Genomic DNA, 23,112 nt, shown 5'->3' with positions numbered 1-23,112 from the left:
CACAAGTGTCATATTAAAAATTAAACTTATATTAAATGCTATATTAATCCTTTTATTTATTCCTTTTCTTTTGTAAATAGAAATTAGCTTTAGGATAATATTATAATAAAACAAGAAGTTAAAGAAGTTTACTCTGATTATAGAATTTTGACTTTTGTTGTAATTTTGGACCTCCTAATTAGCTTTTATTTTAGGAAAATGCATTCATAATTTATACAACTATATATATATATATAATGAAAGCCTTAACATTATGAATCTGTTTATTTTTAGATTATAAGAATGGTTAAATTTCAATTTGATTCTTACATTTTGTTTAAAATTGAGATTTAATATATATACTTTAAATTTGATATAATTTGTTGCCTCAACTTTTATAATGCCATTAGTTAGTCTAAATCTAATTAAAATGATGTTTGAAATTTTAAGAATTGTTATCCTTGTTAAAATTCTTTGTTTAATCTTGGTTCCTTATAATGTTTTTTTTGTTATGTTGATACCAAATTTTTTTCAAAATGTCACACAAACAAGAAAGAATTCTAACAATGTTAACAAATAAACCTAAATTTTAAATTAAAAAATAGAGAAACTAAAATTTTAAAAATATAAATAAAAATATTAAATTCCAAATAGATGGAAAATACAAAAATTCAACAATTTATAATTTTAAAATTTTCACTATAATTATATATTGAATAGGAAAAAGGTTAAGGTAATGGTTCTACTATATGTATATAAAAGGCATTGGGAGTTGTTCCTTAATTCAATATCTTCTTTATAAGGAATTTTTCCTCCAACTTCATGAATGCTTTGATTTTACAAAATTTTCCATATTTTTCATTTGTAAGTAGTGTATAATTTCCCAAATTTGGCAAAAAAATTTGATCTTTTTAATTTGTTTTGGTGAAATGTTATTTTTTTAATTTTGATCTGAGTAAATTGATTCATTTCAACAAGAGCATTAAATTCAATTCAAATTTGACATGTAACATATTTAAAACATATTGATCAAATTGTAAACATGATGTTTGAAACTAATATGTTTAAGAAAAAAAACACTCAAGTTTTAGGAAAATTATTATTTTTAAATGTCAAATCTAAATTGTTAATATGACAAGTATATATATATATATATATATATATATATATATATTTAAATTTCAATTCACATGTTTTAAATATGTATCACATCAAATCTGAACTAACATTATAATGCCAACATATTTTTCAATTAACCATATATTTATTCTTTTATGTGTAATATTTTTGGTAAACTACACCCAAAGTCATTAAATTAGTAGTAAGTTTAGGTTTTGGTTACTCAACTTTAAAATGTTACAACATGCTCATTGAATTATTTGAAAATTTGTATTTAAGTCATTCAACTATTTTAAATTTTTATTTAAATTACTAAACTATTAATATTTTTAAAAATATCTGACTAATGAGTTTTAAATGATAATTCAAGGAGCATTGAATAGTTTAATGGCTATTTTATAATTTATAAAAGTTAAATAAATAAAATATAAATCTACTAATAATTCAATAATGTTGGCTGAGTTTACGCCAAAATTTTTTAAGGTCTTTTACGTGAATAATAATAATATAATAAAACCTGTGCTGTCAGCCTGTCACTTCCAAACCGAATAGTATTTATGGGTGTACATGTCTACAATATAAATATCACTTTCTCCCATTAAAAAGGAGCAAAGAACAAAAAATTCAACTAACACATTGAAAGACAACTTGCGCACCAAGAAAAGCCTTAACTTACTAGACTCTATACCCCTCGCCTCTATCCATTTCCACCATTTTTCTTCAGACAAAGCACCCAAAGCTTGGCGCCATTCAAATGCTTTATATTCTTCTCTTTTCTTCTTAACCAATCCTTCCTAAAAAAACCCAACCTATATCAATTACACATGACTGATCAGAGAAGAAGTAACCAAAAACAGGGGAGACTCTGTGATTATTGCAACCAATCCAAAGCTCTTTTATATTGCAGAGCTGACTCCGCCAAGCTATGCTTTTCGTGTGACAGGGAAGTTCACTCGGCTAACCAACTATTCTCTAAGCACTCTCGGTCACAGCTCTGTGACGCTTGTGATGGTTCCCCTGCTTCCATCTTTTGCGAAACAGAGCAATCGGTGTTTTGCTCCAACTGTGATTGGGAAAGCCACAAGTTTTCGACGTCTTCGTTGCATAATAGGAGGCCAATAGAAGGGTTTACTGGGTGTCCTTCGGTGAATGAGTTGGTGAGTTTTGTTGGGATCGAGGATGTGGGTGAAAAGAAAGGTGGTGATGATTGTGGATATGATGATGGGTGGTTGGATTTGTTGAGCTGGGAAAATCCGGTGATCTCTAGCTTTGATGATTTGCTTGTTTCGAGTGATTCTGATCATGGGTTTAAGCCAACTGATGTTCTTCCTTTGCCCAAGGTAGGTTTCGAGCTGAACCTTTTCCACCTTTTTTGCATTTATTTTGGGTCTATGTTGGTTGGCTAGGACATGTAAAGAAGCTAAAAAGGTTGTTCCTTTTTATGAATGCTACTGCTATGCTTGTGAAAAGGTCTTGAATTAGTTGTTTGACATTGATGCCCGTGAGGGTTCTGCTTATTGAGGCTTCAAGTTCATAATAACATGGATCACTGTACCCTTGTTTTTTTCTGATTCAGAATCGTAATGCTAATTGTGGACAACATAAAGAGGAAGTACTTCATCAACTACGTGAACTAGCAAAATCTGAACCTACCCTCAGCTTTGATAATACTGATGATTTGCAGACAGGAACTGTGCATACAAGTTGCACAAATGATACAGCTCCAATTTCATTTCCTGCTTATGAGGTATGAGCATGTCCTTTTCTTGTTTTCTCCAAGAGATTTGTATAATCCTTTTTGAAATATAATACATTGAGTTTTGTATGGGATGTTGATTGATAAATATACCACTTTTAGATGCTATTTTGGAAACGGAAGCAGCTGCAAATTAGCCATGGATATGTAGCACAATTGAGAGGCTTGTTTATTGGCCTTCGTTGTCATTTGGGTGAGGTTAAATTGACAATTAGGTCAGCAAAGAGGCATATTGTTGTTTGGCTGTAAAGTCTGATATGGCTTACAGTTTATGTTGATGATAGATTACAGCCTTTGATATGGTTTGAATGGCTTCCAATAGATTTCTTTGGTGTTTGTGGAGCATCTAAAAGTTTTGGCTTGTTTACCAGAAATAGAGGGCTAATCTTTTTTCTCTTCATGCAGTCAAGTGCACTACGGTTCTTCGGCGACAACGTTGAGATGACCGACAAAGTTTTTGTGCCTTTCTCGGAATTAAGGGGTCATACTGAGGAATGTGCTGTGGTTCCTGATAAACATCTAGGTTCAAGTAGGACTATACCTGTGAGTGATAGTCTTGGGAACCAACAACATCAAATTGATGCTGGAACCGTGTCAGCACTTCCAAAGGTCGCTGTCCACGAGTTAAATAGCCAGGAAAGAGACTCAGCGATCTCGCGCTACAAGGAGAAAAGGAAAACAAGGAGGTATTGCTTGACTTTGTTTTGTACATATTAAACATTATAGATCAGGAAGTTCTTTTAACACATTAAACATTCCTTTCTGCATTTTGCTGAGCAATGTTTCATTGAATCATGACAGATTCGATAAGCACATCAGGTACGAATCAAGAAAGGTCAGAGCCGAAAGCAGGGCAAGAATTAAAGGACGTTTTGCGAAGTTGGAGCATTGAGATTACTGGTGAACTACTTTTGAGACTGGAATTGCTATGAGCAGGGATCATTTTTGTAACTAGATAATGTTTTCCTTTGTTCATTCTTTGTTCCTTTGAAGCTAAAATCTTAGTAAGATGCAAGGTTTCTTGTAAAATATTGAATTGTAATACCTATAATTACATCATGTAGGCTATTTTTTAACCTTTAAGCTGATGGTTTGTGCACTGAAATGCTGATTATTGGCCACAGCAGTGAAAGCCCTTATTTGGAATCTTGGACTTTTTACAATCATGTCATGCAAAATAAAACGATGGTTAGTGAAATTTGAGTTCTATGTTGAGAATATTCCATTTTTTACTGTAATGAGATTCCACAACCAGCTTGGCTACAAATTTAACACCATTGGGAAGTTCATTAAATACTCATATACGACACCGAACCTACTTTTTGATATTTCACCAACACTAGATACTACCATTAATAGCCCCCTAATGACTCCCCATCAACCTTCTTAACTGCTCATCTACCTTGACTTGTTGTGAAGGTTGAATATGGCGTGTGCTATGAGCCAAATGCAAAACCAACGACCCCAACAACCATATAAAACAAATTCCGGTCTTTCTTCGATTGGACATGCGAGTTACCAGCTTGGCCTAAGATCCTGACAGCGATTGCTGCCCTGTGGTGACGTCTAGGATGACGAGAAATATTGCGGTCTTGTTTCTGGAAGTTTTGACCGACAATGGTACTACTAGTCATGCTGTTGTTTATTAAAATGCCATGGAAGCACCTTTATTTCGAGGATTTAATTTTACTCTCTATTAAAAATAGACAATTTAATAAATTGGTCTTGCATGTCAACCTTACATATGCCATCTCATGTATCACTGTTTGGTTATTCCGTCAATCATACAATTTTTAACCATGTTTTTAAAATCAGACTGGTTATCGAATTGATTAGATCACCAGTTTGTTAGTCCGATTGGTTCAACCGATCCAATCGATTCGATAAAAAATAATAATAACCCGGTTTCACCTAATCAATTGCCAATTCATATCGATTTATGATTCAATTGGTTCAATATCTTTCTCCAAATCGGTGCTCTATCTAATTTTCAGTCTAACCGGTAGGTTCAGTTCGATTTAAACAATAATTGTACAAAAGATATGCAGTTGCATAAAATTCCTGATTCTGTCACTTGAAAAATTTCAGAATGTCTTCATTGCCATTAAGTCAAACTCATCGGCAATTAACATTTAAGCTAAATAGGATGTAGGACGAGTTAACTCTAATTAGAGAGCATTTGAAGAGTGAAACAACTAAAACATGACGTCATTTCGTTTGTCATTGTTTTTGTCTACATCTACAGACACAAAATATCTCTGGTCCTGTTAACCTCTTAATTGACTGATAGATCCAGGGTTTAAAACTTGCTTACTATACATGTAAAAGAGGGTGGGAGCCAACCATGCAGACCAAGCCATTTATTGCAATGGTCATTAATAAACATTATCTATGTGCAAAAGCAAAACAGGAAAGTACTAGTGTCACGAGCCGCAGTTTAAAGCCCGTGACCATCGCACCAAATGCATCCAATAAAGGTCTATTGCTCAGATGAGGATCATTTGGCCCAAGAGAACTGGCCCGATTCAAAGAGCGATTGGAGAAGCCTGTCAGATTGAAGTCTGGTTGGCCCGATAAGAGAGAAATGGGCTAATATGATAACTAATCTAAAAGATAGAGGGGATCATATCTTGTAAAGATTAGATTGGATTTGATAAGGCTTATCTTGTAAATCCCTAAAATTAAGGGATATGGTTAAATCTCATCCGTCGATGTAAATGTATCTTGACCGTCGGTTTTGGGGGAGCTCAACTATAAATAGAGAGCCTCCCCTCATTTGTACTCATTCCATTGTATTCTGAATTCTTAAGAGTAATAGAGTTCTGAGAGCATTTACTCAAACACCTTGTGTGCATTCTTTTCTGTGGCTTTCTGTTGTTCTTTGGCTTAGCTTCTTTTGGCTTAAATCGCTTCCGCTCTTTAATTGGTGTCTTGGATGAGTTCTTAAGGAATCCTCACTTGAGTTAAGCCTGACTTAGGCGAATTTAGACGAACGGATCGCCTAAGGCCGCACGGATTGCGAGACGAAAGATCTAGCCCCGTGACACTAGTAACTTGTAATGTTGAACGGAACTGAAAGATAAGAACACATACACCATGGCAAAGACATGTAGTGCCACTTAGCAGTAACAGGGACATGCAAGGAGAGCATGGTTTTGGAAAAAACCAACAGAAAAAGTCTGTCTCTTTGTCAACAGCCGTCAGAGTCTGGTGCTACCAACGTAAGGAGCAGCCCCATGAACTTTAAAACCCCCTTCACAAGTATTTAACTCTACATGATAGATGGTTAATTAATTCGACATTAAAGTGAACAACTGAACATAACTTATGTAAAGCTTTTCTAGGACAGCTAACTTGGGAAGCAAGTAATGAACAAAGACCTTCTTAGGCTATACGCGGTGCGACCACCATAGCTCGCCGAGGAGGTGGTGGGATGCATATGAACCGTTGCCTTGGTATTTGTTTAGTTTGTAGCAAATAACTTTTCACATCTCTGGTAAGAAGAGTTGGGAGGGAAGGGATGCAAACTCCATGGACGTTAATGGTTCTTAGAAAGAAAACTTTTAATTCTAAGTGCAGTGTCATTGGGTTGGAAAGCAGGTTCAAAGTATAGGTTAGATGTGAAATGTGGAATTTCCATAACTACAGTCTACAGGGTAGTGAATAGAAAAGAAACCAATGGCTTCAATGGGGGTGGCTATGGAAAAGTGTCAACCTATAAGCAAATAGCACCTTTATCGGCTTAGTACCTACAACCATTAAATTTAGCTATTTTTGTCAAAATTATCAGTTACGTATGTAACATCCTAAAACTTGTGGCTTAAATAAATTTTGTTAGTCCCTAGCGTTTAACCTTTTTTATGGTTCTAATTTTTCTTTTTTAATCATTTAAATTTTAGAAATTTTTTAGACCAAAAAATTAACTAAACCATTAAAGTTTTAATCAGTTTAACATAATATTTTATAAAAATTAAAAATTATTAAAAAATTCAACAAATTATAAAGAAAAGTTCATAATTATTTTCAAAATAATTCATGCCATGCAGGCTGCAATTCAGTGCACAGTTCAGTTAACTTTTTTTTGTCCAAAAATAAAAAAATAAAATAAAATTTTAAAGTTTTAAAGTCAAAATGATTAAAAAATAAAATAAAGAGAATTACATATATGGCTGAATCTTTTGAAAAAGATTGTATTAGACCTGATCATGAGTCGAGTCGGATCAATGTCAAATTTAGGCTCATTTTTTAGGCTTGAACTCGGCCTGAAAAATGGATCTAAAGTTTGCCCAAGTTCGGTCCAAATAAAAAATATTAAATCTGAGCCCGACCCAGCCTGCCTATATTAAAATTTTTTATATAAAAATAAATTTAAAAAATATAATACATCAAATACACTAAAAACATTAAAATAAATGTTTCCCAACAAATTGAAAATATATTAAAAATTCTTTACTTAAATAACACTAAAATAGTTGCAACTTAGCAAGCAAATGTCTCTAAAATAGTAGCAAAATTAACAATAAAACAAGAGTTATACAATATCCAAACAATAACAACAAAATAGTAGCAATATAATAGCAAAATGACATCAAAACAACAGCAAGAGGAAAAAAATTTTTAGGCAGATTCGGGTCGGGCCGGACCCAAGATAAAAAAAATATTATTCGAGGCTTGGCCCATTCAAAAAATGAGCCTTATTTTTTGTTCAAGCCCATTTTTCGAGTCTATATTTTTATCCAAACTCTCTCATTATTCGGATGGGCATTAATTTAAATTTTAAAATTGTTAAATGACTTTTTTTTTTAATTGGGTTATATATATAAACAATAAATATTTCAAAATTTAGTTGATTGTCTTGGATTTTGACCCAGAAGCAGTCATCCACCTCTGTTGGGAGAACTGAAATTGAGGGATTTTGTAAGTATTGAAAGTATATGTGTATTGGAAATTTGGTTGATTTTTGTTACAAATGTTTGACATCAAATAATTTTATTTACTACAAATTTGCTTTTACTGTATTAATTGCCTCTTTTATTTCTGTCTTACATTACATCAACAAACACTCACTTTAATATGAGAATACAATAACATTAAAGGAGTTTGCAAACTCTATTACAAAATCTAGATCAACTTTTTAAACCCTTTTATCAGTTCATTGGCACAATCCCAATTCTCAAAAACATGAAAAACTATCCCATGAAACTTGAAAAAAAAAACCAAACTTCAAAAGAAACAAGATTATTGATGATGATGATGATGATGATGATGATGATCCCTTGCTTGAGCCCTTACCAAGCTATACGATGAGTGACAACCATAGCTGGGCGGGGGCGTGCGCGTGGAGGTTGGTTGACACAGGTGAGCATGAGCGCGATGGCAATAACCAGTGCAAGTACAAGTCCCATGATATCCACGTCTAGGTTTATGCAGAACTCCCCCATCTCCAACGCTATGAAGAAAAAACCAGTTGATGCCCCAATGGAGAAGAAGAAGAAGAAGAAGAAGAAGAAGAAGAAGAAGGAAGGAAGGAATTACTTCAAAATAGAATGCATTTGTTTAAAGTCAAGTCGGGTGTGGAAATTTTTATGGTAAAAGGAGGTCGTTAGCATCAAAATCTTGACTAATCTTATTGGAAAGAACTAACAATATTTAATTTTCCAAAAGCTATATGACTTTGGCTTAAAATTAATATTTAATTAATCACGAGAGTTAAATGAGACGGTAAGAGTATTTACTACCTTAATCAGTGGTCGAGGGTTTAATCCTCACCCTGGCATGGAACAGCTTTAAAACTCGTGGCCAACATCTACCCCTTGATGGTTCTACAGAATGTAAAAGATTAATTATCAGGTTTGCTCTGATAGATACCTTAAGAAATTAAAAAAAAAACAATATCTAATTAATTAGTACATTAAATATGAGAAATGGTGAAACATATCTTACTTATCACTTTGAAAATTATACAAACCACTCACGTCAATATCATTTGTTAGTAAATAAAACCCACCCAAAAACTTCTAGCTACAAAGCAACCACGTAATAGCTAGCAAATATTCATTTTTTTTTTTTGGTTGTAGTTGTTTTTAATAATATTATATCTAAATTTGAATTTGAATTTTTTTAAGAGTAAATTACTCAAAAAGAAAAGAAAACATTTCCTTTAATTACCTCTTTCTTTCACCTAAATTTATGCCTAATTGTATTGGTTAACCTTTTCCATGGAAAAATAGTAACTACTTGCTTAATTGACTGGTAGGTTCCTTCCTTAATAAACTAGTGCAATTTAAACCTTGTCCCTCAAGTAAACTCCCATGTTTCTACATAATGCAATGCAACCTATAGTTTGAAGATTTTAGCGAATATCTTATCAAGACTACAACTTACCTGTTTGGCATCGTGTTGCTAGTGGTGGTAAGTGGTGAAGATTGAAGATGGAATAAGTGAATTTGGTCCAGGGCCGTGCACATGCCTTTCAAGCTGTAGCTAAACTGGGTTCTAACTAAATCTAAAGTCGAGTCGAGTTATATCACTACACCAAAACAGGCTTTTAGCGGCATTTTTAGCGGCGTTTGGATAAAAAACGCCGCTAAAGATCGAGCATTAGCGGCGCTTTTTGGAAAACGCCGCTAAAGATCGAGTATTAGTGGCGCTTTATGAAAAACGCCGCTAAAAACAAGCATTAGTGGCATTTTCCAGAAAGCGCCGCAAAAAACCTAAGCCTAACGACACCGTTTTTTGAGCTTTCGGGGCTTTAGTGGCATTTTTGGGGAAGTGCCGCTAATGCTCAGGGCTTTAGCGGCGTTTTTGGGTAAGCGCCGCTAATGCTCAGGGCTTTAGCGGCGTTTTTGGGTAAGCGCCGCTAATGCTCAGGGCTTTAGCAGCGTTTTTGGGATAGCGCCGTTAATGCTCAGGGCTTTTAGCGATGTTTTTGATAAAGCGCCGCGAATGCTCTATTTTTAGCGGAGTTTTTTAAAAAGCGCCGCTAATGCTCAGGGATTTAAAATAATTTAAAATATTTTTTAAAAATGGAAAAAATTAAAATACTATTATTTAAAATTATTTTAAAGTTTTTTGGATACAATATTGATTTTTTAATTTATATATTAAATAATTTCTTATATAATCGTAAAAGAGAGAGTATTAATTTTAAAATATTGAATTAATTATCACTCTAGTTTAGAGTTAAGGTTTAGGTGTTACCATTTTAAGGTTTGTGGATTATGGGTTTAGGGGTTATGGTTTATGGTTTACGGTTTATGGTTTATGGTTTAAAGGCTGGGGTTTAAGGTTTAGAGGTTATGTGTTAAGGGTTTATGGTTTTAGGGTTTAAGTTTATGGTTTAAGATTTAAATTAACTAGTGTTTTCTAATTTATATATTAATTAATTTCTTATATAATTGAAAAAGAGATAATATTAATTTGGTTCTTCAAAATCGTGTGAAGATTTGGTTCTTCAAAATCGATATAAGCTATATCTGGCCAAGGATATCCCCATCTTATCCCATCCCGGTTCAGTATTTTTAGTGCTTGGTTCAGTTTTTTTTATCCAGTTCAGTTTTTTGCGTGTTTTGCCTTGCCCCCGCCGTGATCAAATAATTATATATGGATTTAGGGATTATGGTTTAAGGGTTGGGATTTAATGTTTAAGGGTTAAGAGTTATGGGTTAAGAGTTAGTGATTTAGGGTTTAGAATTTAGGGATTTAAGGGTCAGGTTAGGGTTTAGGGTTTAAATTAATTAGTTTTTTAATTTATATATTAAATATGTTCTTATATAATTGTAAAAGAGATAATAATAAATTTAATATATTAAAGTTATGAGTATAGTTTATATTATTTAAGAGATATATAATAGATAGACTTTATGTATATTGAATGGCTAATTTAGGGTTTAAGGTTTATTTGAGATTTGTTAAATGATACAATTTTATACAATCAATTAATACTTTTATATTTAAAATATTTAATCTAAACCATTTGATATATTTGATATGGATATATAGGTAATTATTTAATTTGGATAGGACCAAATTATAAGGAAAAAATACAAAATAAAAATGAGATAAAATGATATGGATATATAGGTAATTATTTAATTTAGATAATTCTAATTTAATAATTAATTACAACCATTTTATCATTTATTTTCTTATTAAAATATATAATATTTATTTTAAGTGTAGTTGATTTTTTTATTAATTTTTAAGGGGTTTAAGCAATAGCAGCGTTTTTATAAAAATTCACTTTTAAAAATGGCGCAGTTTTTATAAAATCCCTTCTTTTTCCCCTTAAACAATAGCGAACGCCACAAAAGAATTTCGCTTTTAAAAATGGCGCATAAAAGCCCTTCTTCTTTTCCCCCTTCTTTTTCCCAAAATTTCAAATGAAATCCCACCTGAAATCTTTCTTCTTTTTTCCCCATTTTATTTTTCCCAAACCATTTCTCGTTTATTTTTTGCCCCCAATTTCCCCAAATCGACAGCCCTCTGCATCTCCATTGGTCCTGCCCATTTTTGCAGCCTCGACTTAGGTGAACAAAACGACTACCTCAAAGGCGTCGTCACCGATGTTATCCATGACCCAGGCCGCGGTGCGCCCTTAGCTCGCGTCGTGTTCCGTCACCCATTCCGTTACAAGAAGCAGAAGGAAGGATCTGTTCGTCGCCGCTGAGGGTATGTACACCGGACAGTTCGTGTACTGTGGTAAGAAGGCCACCCTTATGGTCGGAAACGTGTTGCCTCTTAGATCTATCCCCGAAGGAGCTGTCGTTTGCAACGTTGAACACCACGTTGGTGATCGTGGGGTTTTCGCTCGGGCTTCTGGTGATTATGCCATTGTTATTAGTCACAACCCTGATAACGACACTATCAGGTCTCTAATTTCATATTCTTGTTTTAATTTTAATTTTGATTTCGATTTATTTGCTTTAATTATATGCCTTGTTTATACCCTGATAACTCTTGTTTTAACTTTGTGCTTCCATTTTTACAACATGGACTCAACCAGTAGGGAGAACTAGAGAAGACATTATAGATAATGTTTGAGTATTTTAGCTATGCATTTAGTCCATCTTGGCAAAGCTAAAACGTCTTATAGACAATGTTTAGTTTTGAATGCTAATGGACTTAAATTGAATGCATCTTTCATGACTTTCTGATCTCATCCTACATGGAGTTCGGATTCATAGAGATGATACATTATTTTGTTTTTGCACATAGCTTATGGCATCTTCTTTTGAAACAATAACCGAGCATTTACCTTAATTATCTTATCCTTTATTTCTGTCGATAACTGCATGTTATGTCAATGGAAGCCAATATTGTTCATTGGGAATTTAAAAACAGAAATTGTCTATATTCTAATGCTTGTAAAACCATTTGCTCAGTCTATCTTTGCTAAGTTACTAGCCTTGAGTTAGCCTGCTAATGGACTCACATCAAAGTCCTCTCGGTACTCTTGTTTTGTGCTTTTTATTTACGGAGTTACAGAGTTATCGGAGAAGATACATAAAAAAATTGCCTTTGCATATTCTATAATCTCATAGACGGATAATATTTGATATTTGACAATTGCAATTATTATTTTGCAGCTGAATTGTTTATTAATGGGGAGATTGTTCAACGATCACCAGAAAGACAAAGGAGGGTGGAACTACAACCGCAAAGGGCCCAAGACAGACCAAGGTGCAAGTTTATGCCTTTGTATGTGTTCCAGTAAAAATTGGACAAAAATGTATAACCCGATTCATTACTGCTCATCTTCTCATATTGGAGGCAATGCACTTTATTTTTGTTAGTTTGTGAATATAATGTTGGTTCTAAAATCAATAACTGACTGCATTTCACGTTAGTATCAAATTCATTAATTTTTCTTTGATATATGGGTTTTTGTGCATCTCGATGATCGTACAACTTATTTGTAGTAACGTGCTTTATTGATGTAGGATTGCTGACAAATCACAGGTTTACACTCAACATGCTTATATGAGACCTCTTGGAGTTGGTATGTCTATGATTTCTTTAAAATCTTATGAATATGATTTTGTTTTAATTACTTATATTTGCAACAGTAGATTTTTTACAATTTTTCAGTTAGATATATGCTAATGTATTTCTAAGTAACTTTCTCTAATATGTAATGACAAAAATGGATGCAATATTGTTCTACTACTAGTAGTAGTAGTAGTACTAGTAGTAATTATTGATGTAAAATGGAGAAATATGAGGTGGTCAAAGATTTGGGAGCTGGCAATTTTGGGGTTGCTCGACTTCTCAGACACAAGGGTACCAAGGAGCTTGTTGCTATGAAATATATTGAGAGAGGTCACAATGTTTGTTTCTTTAATGTCTATTATCTCTCTCACTTGTTCTTGCATTTTTTGGGTATTATTAATCTTGTTCATTACTTCATCACTTCGAATCACGTTCTTCTTTCTGTCTCTTTCTTTTGAATGCCAAACCGGTTGATTGAAAGCTTAGCTTAGCTGTGTTTGTTTGCAGATAGATGAGAATGTGGCAAGAGAGATTATCAATCACAGATCTCTTAGACACCCTAATATAATTCGGTTCAAGGAGGCAAGTATCGTCTCTTGCTTCATTTCCCTTTTAAAAAATTTAGGATGTTTCTATTTTTGATGGGATATGAATGCTGTAGGTGGTTTTGATGCCTACCCATTTAGCAATTGTGATAGAGTATGCTGCTGGTGGTGAGCTCTTTGATCGAATTTGCAGTGCTGGTAGATTCAATGAAGATGAGGTCCTTTTTCTATTTCTATTTTTATTCTTTTCATTCCCACTTTTTTTTTGGAAACAAAATTTATTTTAGTGCTTACTTGTATTTCTTCAGGCTAGATAGTTTTTTTCAACAGTTGATCTCTAGTGTTAATTACTGTCACTCCATGGTGTTAAGATGAAGGCAGCTGAGGAAGCCTTGGAAGCAAAACAAAAAGTAACAAATAGCTTGTCTGCTACCTGTTCTTTTTTTTATTATCATGTTTTATAATTTTGTGACAAATTGTTCTTGGTACTCTGAAGATATTTATGCAAAATTACCCTATGATTCTATTGTATTTATACTGCATGGCTGCACCATGTATTTCTTAACTAGTTTGATAAATTTTATGTGTGGGTGTTTTATTTTTCGTTATTGTCTGTGTAACTTGCATCAAAAACCTACATTTGAGCTATCTTTCCATTGTTTATTTTAGTTTTGATTCTAAATTTTATTTTTACTTTAATATTTACGACAACTTGAGTTTTAACTTTTGAATTTTAATTGTGTTATTAATTTACAGCCCTAAATTCTAAAACTAAATTCATTAATTTTATATTTAGTTTTAAAGTTAAAATTTTCATAGAAAATTTAATTTAAATAATATTTTATTTATCCTTAAAAGTATATTTAAAGTTCAAATTTTAAAATAAAACATAATATAATATTTATCATAAAATAAATATTATTTGATTAAAATAATTTTTTTTAAAGATTATGTTTTTAGCGGCGTTTTTGTTAGAAGTGCCGCTAAAGGTTTGTTCTTTAGCGGCGTTTGTGGGAAAAAGCGTCATTAAAGGTTATGGTCTATAGCGGCGTTTGTGGAAATAGCGCCGCTAAAGGTCTTGGTCTTTAGCGGCCTTTGTGGGAGAAGCGCCGCTAAAGGTCTTTGTCTTTAGCGGCATTTGTGGGAGAAGCGCCGTTAAAGGTCGTGGTCTTTAGCGGCGTTTGTGGGAGAAGCGCCGTTAAAGGTCGTGGTCTTTAGCGGCGTTTGTGGGAGAAGTGCCGCTAAAGGTCGTGGTCTTTAGCGGAGTTTGTGGGAAAGCGCCGCTAAATACCTAAAAAAACGTCGCTAAAAGCCTGTTTTGGTGTAGTGTATCCTTAAATGGAAAGGTAAAATTTTGATTTGAATCCAAAACTTTGTTTGATATATGTTAAGCTGTTTAGTACTTAACTTTAACAGGTGTTGGGAAAGAGCTCTAAAGTTCACATTTTAGAAGCACAAATAGATGGATTATTGAGAGGTCATGAAAGACAATTGCATGCTCTTAGGTTGATCACTAGACTAGAGTTCAAATTTATCATAACAACACATCTATACTAAATCATAAGTATTATAAAAGATCAAAATATAGGAGATATACAAAAGATAAAAGGCATCAAAAAAGAAGAAGAAGCATAAAACAATAAAATTTTATAGATGTGGAAAATTAGGACACGTCTCAAAATATTGTAAGATTAAAAGAAATATTAATAATTTAAACCTAGATGAAGAAATAGAACAAAAGATCAATGAAATTATTCTAGAAAGCTCTTCCTATGAAAAGATACATCTACTAAATCGATGAATTGCAAATAGATGAATTACATACAACATCTCAATCCTCTACTAAAGATGAACATATAATAAATGTCTTAACCAAAGACCAAAATTTATAATTGAAGTTAGAATATCTTCTTAAATTAAAATATTTATTAAAAGACGAGCCAAAAAAAATATTCCTAACCAGTCACAAATGTATAAATTTAAAAATTAATAAATATGAAAATCGAAAGGGAAAATTAGACATATATGCCACTTTAAAAAAATATTTAGGGTTTTAGGCTAATTTTTTAAAAAATTTAGGAAAATAGATCATTTTTGGATAAGTCAAGTGCCATGTGACAAAAGCACGCCTTGCACAACATTTATTTAAAAAAATAAAAAAAATTATATGTTAATCGTTGGATTGCCAACGGTTAGATAATAAGGGACATTGATTTTCTAAACGTTGGGACCAACGACTATTGAAAAGAATCCCTAACGACTAAAAGTTTTTTCCTATATATACCCTCTACACTTTCAATTTTTTTCATTCAATCTTATTCATCTATTCTCCCAACTTTTTCAACTCTTTTATTCTTAATTGACCATCCTAATATCTTAATTTTCTCTCAAATTCTTCTTCTCTCAATTTTTTATCCTAATCATTTGTAATTTCTTGGACTTTATTCGACTTTCATCATCTTAAAGATTTTAAAAATGTCAACGTCTCTAATTCGTTTGGACCACAAACACATTTCTGACGTCCAATTACAAATGGTAAGAAAATATAATTATATTTTTTATTTTAAGTAATATCATTATTAAGTTGTTAATATATATATTTTAAATTTTTATGTTTATATAATCAGGACGAAGGTCAGATTATCGAAACATATATACATAATTTAAGTACGAGAGAATCCTGTGTTATTGAACAATACTTGGAATAGGCAAGATTCTTGCACGTGTCCCGTATGCTCAGCGGGACTAAATTGGAGCTCGCACTTATCAATGATTTGCTAGAAAGATGGAGACCTAAAATACACACATTTCATCTTCTGTGCGGTGAGTCTACGATTACACCCGAGGATGTGGCTTTACAATTTGGTCTACCGGTTGATGGGTCAATCGTTACGGGGGTAGTGCGCATTGGTGATTAGAGCGCAATTTGCCACCAACTATTAGGCAAGATGTCGAACAAGTTTAGTAGTAACCGAATATATATGAAATGGTTTGAAGATAATTTCTTACATCTCAACAACTCTTCTAGTGCGGTTGAAAGACAACAATTCACTCGAGCATTCATGCTAAGGTTGATCGGAGGTTTTCTAAAGTCAGATAAATCTCAAAATCTAGTACATTTAAGGTGGCTCCTACATTTAAGAAGTCAGGTGACTTAGTTTGGGATCAATTGTCCTGGCTACATTGTACCGACAGATGTGTCGGGAAATTGAAGCCTAGTTTACTTCTAGGCATTAAAATCCAACTCAGCAAAATTATAGTACGATAAAAAAAAGAAGAAGAAATTTTATCAATTTTTTTTGTGTATTACAAAATTTCAAAGTGATTTGTTAAATCAAAAAGTTTCTTTCACGAATTGATCACATATCTTCAAAAATAGTTTTACAAAAAGGTGTTCAAAATATTGCTTCAAAACATTTTTTTGCTAGATGACAAGCAATTTTAATTATATTTGTAACAACCTGATTTTTAGTGGTGTCGAAAAAGGCAATTTTAGAACCCCATTTTCGTAAACTGAGTCCATAAATATTAAATTAGAATATTTATAGATTTAGTATAAAAGAATATTAAATTTTGTCCTTCAATTTTATTTATTAATTGTTTAAGTAAGGTACAAGGACTAAATTGTAAAAGTCTTATCGCTATGAATTTTAAATAGCTAAAGGCTCAATATGGTAAATAAAACATTTTGTTTCATCAAATGGTGGAGGATGATATTAAAATCCACTAAATTTGACTAATTAAGTTTAAGGTTTGGTTAATTAAAGTTTAATTAATTAATATTTAATTAAGTTTAATCAAAGTATATAAGTTAAAAATGAAAGAAAGACAACAATTTTTCTATTTATCTTCTTCTCCACCGAACAAGAAAGAAATAAAACCCTTAAAAAAGTTTCAAACATTCGACCCCTAATTGGTATTGTAAGAGCCCATTTTTGCCCGGCCCGTTAATAAAATAAAACCAAATGAAAAAAACAATTAAACAGTCCAATAAACAAAAATTCACCAGACCCAATTACAGCGGCCCAAACCGTTCTAACATAAAATACCTAAAACCCCAGGTCCAATACATTATGGCCTGATTTGAATGATTTTTAGAAACCCCTAGGGTTTCCTGAATGCCCCCTGCGCCGCAGCCACCAGGGCTTTCCCTCGGCCCCATGAGCCTTCACACGCCTCAGCCACCGCTCCAGCAAGCCATCAAGCCGCAATCAATCTCTGGCCACGCATGTGCGCCACTGCCACTCGCGCGAGCCTCCATACGCACACGTCCACTGCTTCGTACGACACCTGCAAAGGACAAAAACGAGCAACGCAACAGAAACAAACAGTACCAAGGGAAAAAACAAGAACGAATAGCAAACAAAAGGCAATAGAAAAAGGAAAATAGAAAAGAGTAGAGAAAATAGATGTATTTCGAATTTATTTATGTATTTTCTTTTCTTTTTCGCTTTGGCTATAAAAAGCCGATTCATCTTTTGTACTGGGGGACTACGAATATGGTATTGAAAAAACGATTGAAAAAAGGAATAAAAAGCAGTCTTTGAAGGTGATTTCATGTTTTTATTTTATTTTATTTTATTTCTTTTGTTTTCCTTTCTCTTTTCATGGTTTTATGTGCTAAAACAAAAAGAAAAGATGAAGAGGAGGAGGATACACTTACTTGGTGGCCAACTTGCCTTCTACTCCTTCGCAATCGGAGCCGGAAGGAGGTCAAAGGCACGAAACGGCGCAGCGAGGAGAGGAGTCTGCTTAGGTTTTTTATTCAAATAGCAGATTAGGTTTAGTTTTAGGTTTTTATTTTTTTATGCTGATTTTGGAAACGACGCCGTTTGAAGCTTGTATCAGTAGCTTCCAAATGGTATCGTTTCGGTGGCCTTCAACCCGCGTAGTGACCTGACCCAAGGGAAGAATCCGCGCGTTTTTACACAACGGTCTATTTGCGCAATAGGCCCCTCTGTATTCGGTGTCGTTTCGATTCAATTTTCTTCTGTTTTGTTAATTTATACTATGCATTTAACTTCGATTGCATTTGAGCCCCCTGTTAAGCGACGTCGTTTCCTTTGTTTGGACTTGAATGCCAGAACCTTGTGTTTAATTTCTGTTTTGGTCCCTCTGGTATGCAATGGTTTTCAATTTGATCGTCTCCATATTTATTTCAAAGTAGACCCTGATATTTTGTTTTATTTTTGAAATTGTCCTTGTTTTTTTATTCTTATTTTTAATTATAATACTATTATTATTATTACTATTATTACTACTATTATTATAAATGTTATTATCGTATTAGTTTGTATATTTATTTACTTTTACTTTATTTTATTTTATTATGTATTTTATTTCTTTGTCATGTATTATTATTTATTCAATTACATAATATATTATTTTAAATATTCTTTATGACTAATTTGTACACATTTTATAATTTTATTTTTACAATATATTCATAAATTCCATTTTTATATATTTGTAATTTTATTTATACAATAACATTTTCATAATTCCATTTCATGCATATATACAATTTATATTTAATTATTTTATTATACACATGTATATACATAATATGCTATTAATTTCATTTTTACCTATATATATATATATATATATATATATATATATATTTCATTTCTTTAAAAGTCTCAATTTTATTTTACTCATTCCAACCTTTTACATACCATTGTATATTATTATGAAGTTTTCACTCCTATGTATTACTTACTTTAAATTAATATATGCATATGATTTAATGCATTTTGATTTATTTTTTAGTGTTTATTTTGAATTTTGATGTTGAAATTGGCATAATTGAGACTATTGTTACTATGTTTGTTTGTATTCATCTATGGATTGTTTGTATTCATTGGTGTACATTTCAATTTACGAATTATCAATTCGCATTGTACATTATTATTCTATTGCATTTTATTCGCTTAAAAGATTATGTTTCATATCATTTAATTATTAAAACCAATTTATTCAAAAAATCTTTAAAATACTCGAAGCTTGGAATCCTCGAGAGAATTGAGCCCTAACGTATTGGGTTCCAATTTTCCTCGTCGAATCTAAATAATCGATTTTTTAAAAAAAATACAAATTTCAAATAAAAACCCGTTCTCGGGAATTCGACACGTTGTGTCCTAACGCATTGGATATGACATGTTATTTTCTCGAGACGAGGATTTTAAAAATAAAGGCAATGTTCGATATTTAGGAATTTTGTGAAATTGAACCCTAACTTACTGGGTTTTGATTTTCTCATTTGACCCAAATAATCGGATATCCTTTTCAAAATGCATAAGTTTTAAAAGACGAAAGATAAATTTAATTTTAAGGATTTAAAATGTTGCACTCTAACTTACTAAGTGTGACAATCTATTTCTTTGAAATAAGTGAATCTCATCGTCCAATTCATTTTACTCAAATTTTCTTTTCAAAGGATCGTATTTTAAAATCTTTTCAAAGTTTCAACATTAAGACATTAAACAATCAATTCGGTACCAATTTTGGGCGTCACGAGGGTGGTAACCCTTCCTCGTGCGTAACCGACTCCCGAACCTGTTTTCTCAAAATCCGCAGACCTAAAATTATTTTCATGGTGATCCGATCACACCTCAATACAAGATCGGTGGCGACTCCCAAATTTTCATTTTTAATAAGTCGATAACTAAAATTTTTATTTTTAAAAAGTGGTTTCGACAGGATGTTCAATTAAGTCATTTTCTTGTAATTTTTATGTTTTTGAGGTCATAAAAGCTTAATTTAGCTAGCCCATGTACCAATTTGCAAAATTTTTAAAGTTTTTGATAATTTCCATTGATGATTTCTTGAAGAAATTGGTGTTAAATTAATATATTTTAAGCTTAGATGTGAAAAAGGACTAGATTGTAATGTCTAAATTGTTAGTTTTGTACAAAAGGACTAAAGTGAATAAAATGTGAAATTGATGTAAAAAATGATAATAATAGATAGTAAAGGGTCTATAATGAATGTGATTGAGATTGATTTTGAAACCAAAGCTCAAATTTGAAATATATTGTTATTTCGATTTTAGGGACTAAACCTGAATCAAATGCAAAACTAAAGGGACACTCAAAAATGGAATTAAATAGATTCATGCATATCATGGAATGATATAAACATGTTTGATATTGATGAATTGTCTAAAATAATTGTTTAGATCAATAATTGAATCAAACTAGAGATAATAAGAGAAAAGCTAAAATTATCGAATAGTCCTTAAGGATTCAATTTGCTAGTTGTTTTGACCAAGTAAGTTCATATGATATTTACGTGTTTAAATAATTATGTTTTTGATTTGTATATTTATAATTGATTGTGAATTAATTGGTGGTAAATTAGTATGAAAGGTAAGATTTGGACTAAATTGTAAAGAAATGTTAATTTGTATAATAGATGCTTGTTTGAACTTAGTAAATGTTAAAATACGATTGGCATGCCAATAGGGTCTTGTGCACACTTATATAGATTAATAACAGATGATTACCGAGATTCAACATTTGTTGCGGGCTTGAATATACATGTGACATAAGGTTAGCCTGGACTGGTAACCTAATACAATTTTAAAGGTTTAGCTCGGACAGGTAACCTGACATGTATATTTTTTTAGCTTGGACAAGCAATTGAATGTTTCGTTATAAATATTTAGCAGGGATTGGTAACTTGATACAAATATACTTAGCTTGGACGAGCAACTGGTGTAACGACGATACCTGTGTATCTAGACAATCATATTGTACTTCAATCTTGTTTTGTTTATTGTTAGTGAAATGTTCAAAAAATACAATTAATCTTTTGACAAGTTGGGCCGATTAGGGTTGAATTACCATATTTTATATAGGGTCAGGTTTGGAAAAAATATCAAGCTCATATTTTGGGTCAGGTTAGGCTTGGGCATAAAGAATATGCATAAACCCCTTGTTTAGGCTCGGCCTAGTCCATGGACAGCTCTACTATCGATGCATTGTTACCTTAGGCCAATACAAAAAAGGAATACAAAAATATTCATGACTGAAATGATCAGCTCAATGAACTTCGATTTAGAAGACGACAATTCCTCAATATTGTTAATGAAAACGATGGATCTTGCAGATAATATTACAACGATGATAATCACTAAAACCAAGAAGTGAAAAAAATGATGAATAATGAGATTCTCTGAAAAGTTTTTGAAATGATTGCCTACAAGAATCTTCAAAAAACTTCAAAAGAAAATACAAGGGGTGAATAGTGAGGATTCTTTGCATGCCTACAAAAGTCTTCAAAACAAAAGAAAATGATGAATAATGAAGATTCTCTTCAAAAGAAAAGAAAATCATAATTATACATCGGTTCCGCAAAGTCTTCAACCTTTTCACAAATCTGGGGTCTTTACCTTGTGCGGGTGATAACAACACAAATATATTGGTCATTGTTTTCGTGGATGCCAGCAACAGTGATGGAACAAGGGAGAAGAGAAAATGGTGGTGGGCATTCTGGTTTCCCCATTTATAGAAGAGAAAGAAACAAAAAAAAAAGTGTTTTTGGAATAATTATAAAGAGGTCCCTAAACTTTATTAAAAAGTAAAAAAAAGTGTCACGTGTCATTATTCAATTGGCTAATGTTTATGTCAATAATCCGTTAGTGAATTACTAAAATTTTTAATGGTAGTGAACAGTTCGAATGATTATCTTAATTAAATTAAAATATATATATAATAACTAAAATAGGACACACCCTATTTTAAAGTGATGTTGGGTGGAATGTACTGTAAAATTAAGGCTCTGTTTGATTGCCAGTAAAATATTTTCCGTAAAATGATTTCGGGAAAATGCTTTACTTTTCGTAAAATGATTTCTTGGAAAATATTTTACGGTGTTTGATTGAATCTGTAAAATATTTTTAATTTGTTTGGCGATTTCGAAATATTTTTGAAAAAATTGTTTTTACATATATTGATATATATTAATAAATTTTATATTTTAAATTATTTTTACATATATTGCAATGATTTATTTATAATAATACTCAATTATTAAGCTACAATATTAATCGTTATAAATTGAAAATTAATATCAAATAAATTATTTGTAATTGTGTTAAAAAAACAAGTATTGAATAATTAAAAAAACAAGTTATTGGAAAATCGATAAAGAGAAGCAATTTTCTACCGGAAATGAAGGAAGGAATAAAGGAGGCGATAGAGAGGAGAGCACGGAAAATGTCTTACGGAAATTAAAAGGGTAAGACATTTTCCCTAAAATGTAACCCATTTTCCATTGTTTTGGAGTTCATTTTCCAAATGGAAAATGTTTTCCGCCAATCAAACGCTGGAAAAGTTGGAAATGATTTTCCAGAAAATCAATCCCTTCAATCAAACAGACCCTAAAGTTTACCAATAGAGATTTATATAAAAATAAAGATTAATCTAACCTGCTCTAATGACGTGTAGAAAAAAATTAGGAGCCATCAATTTGTGTGAATTTTTAAGATGGTCAAATCTTTCAAAAATATGAATTATGAAAAATGTGTAATAAATTATTTAATTTTAATAATAGCTGAATAATATATTTATTTACTTATGTAAATAATTCATCTATTTTTAAAGATAATAATTCATATGTTAGTTGTAGTTAGTAATATCAGTTATCTTTAATTAATTGATGAAACATATTTGAATAATAGAATAAGATAATTTATTATTTTGTATTAATGCCTCATAA

At 31.9% G+C, this 23,112-nt stretch overlaps 2 protein-coding genes and 2 long non-coding RNA genes across 7 annotated transcripts; 3 read left to right on the top strand and 1 right to left on the bottom strand.

The window, feature by feature from the left end:
* The first annotated feature begins 1,702 nt into the window (after positions 1 to 1,702).
* On the top strand, positions 1,703 to 4,052 carry LOC105762648 (zinc finger protein CONSTANS-LIKE 13). Its single transcript, XM_012580449.2, has 4 exons — positions 1,703 to 2,438; positions 2,675 to 2,845; positions 3,260 to 3,540; positions 3,656 to 4,052. Exons 1-4 carry the CDS (start codon positions 1,923 to 1,925, stop codon positions 3,744 to 3,746), a joined length of 1,059 nt encoding a protein of 352 aa, XP_012435903.1. The 5' UTR covers positions 1,703 to 1,922; the 3' UTR covers positions 3,747 to 4,052.
* A 3,774-nt stretch (positions 4,053 to 7,826) lies between these two features.
* LOC128035560 (uncharacterized) lies at positions 7,827 to 8,816 on the bottom strand. Its single transcript, XR_008192024.1, has 2 exons — positions 8,593 to 8,816; positions 7,827 to 8,303 (listed from the first exon to the last, which is right to left on the bottom strand). It is a non-coding gene; the product is annotated as an uncharacterized LOC128035560 (long non-coding RNA).
* A 2,318-nt stretch (positions 8,817 to 11,134) lies between these two features.
* Positions 11,135 to 13,430, top strand: LOC105762649 (uncharacterized). Of its 4 annotated transcripts, none has more exons than XR_008191793.1 (4): positions 11,135 to 11,723; positions 12,442 to 12,535; positions 12,796 to 13,174; positions 13,352 to 13,422. XR_008191793.1 is itself a non-coding variant. In XM_012580454.2 (3 exons), the coding sequence occupies exons 1-3, from the start codon at positions 11,681 to 11,683 to the stop codon at positions 12,956 to 12,958; spliced, it is 318 nt and encodes a 105-aa protein (XP_012435908.2). In that variant the 5' UTR covers positions 11,135 to 11,680; the 3' UTR covers positions 12,959 to 13,423. The 4 variants fall into 4 exon arrangements, 2 of the variants coding, with proteins under 2 accessions (XP_012435908.2, XP_012435909.2); XR_008191792.1 differs by having other exon boundaries at positions 11,138 to 11,723; positions 12,796 to 12,854; positions 13,352 to 13,430; XM_012580454.2 differs by having other exon boundaries at positions 12,442 to 12,553; positions 12,796 to 13,423.
* Positions 13,431 to 13,502: 72 nt separating this feature from the next.
* Positions 13,503 to 13,954, top strand: LOC128035376 (uncharacterized). The gene is made up of 2 exons (XR_008191794.1): positions 13,503 to 13,607; positions 13,698 to 13,954. It is a non-coding gene; the product is annotated as an uncharacterized LOC128035376 (long non-coding RNA).
* The last annotated feature ends 9,158 nt before the right edge of the window (positions 13,955 to 23,112 follow it).

The sequence above is a fragment of the Gossypium raimondii genome, chromosome 12, assembly GCF_025698545.1.
Source record: "Gossypium raimondii isolate GPD5lz chromosome 12, ASM2569854v1, whole genome shotgun sequence".
In the NCBI taxonomy this organism is placed as follows: domain Eukaryota; kingdom Viridiplantae; phylum Streptophyta; class Magnoliopsida; order Malvales; family Malvaceae; genus Gossypium; species Gossypium raimondii.
The sequence above is the reverse complement of the archived record's forward strand: the minus strand, read 5'-3'. Positions and strand labels throughout refer to the sequence as shown.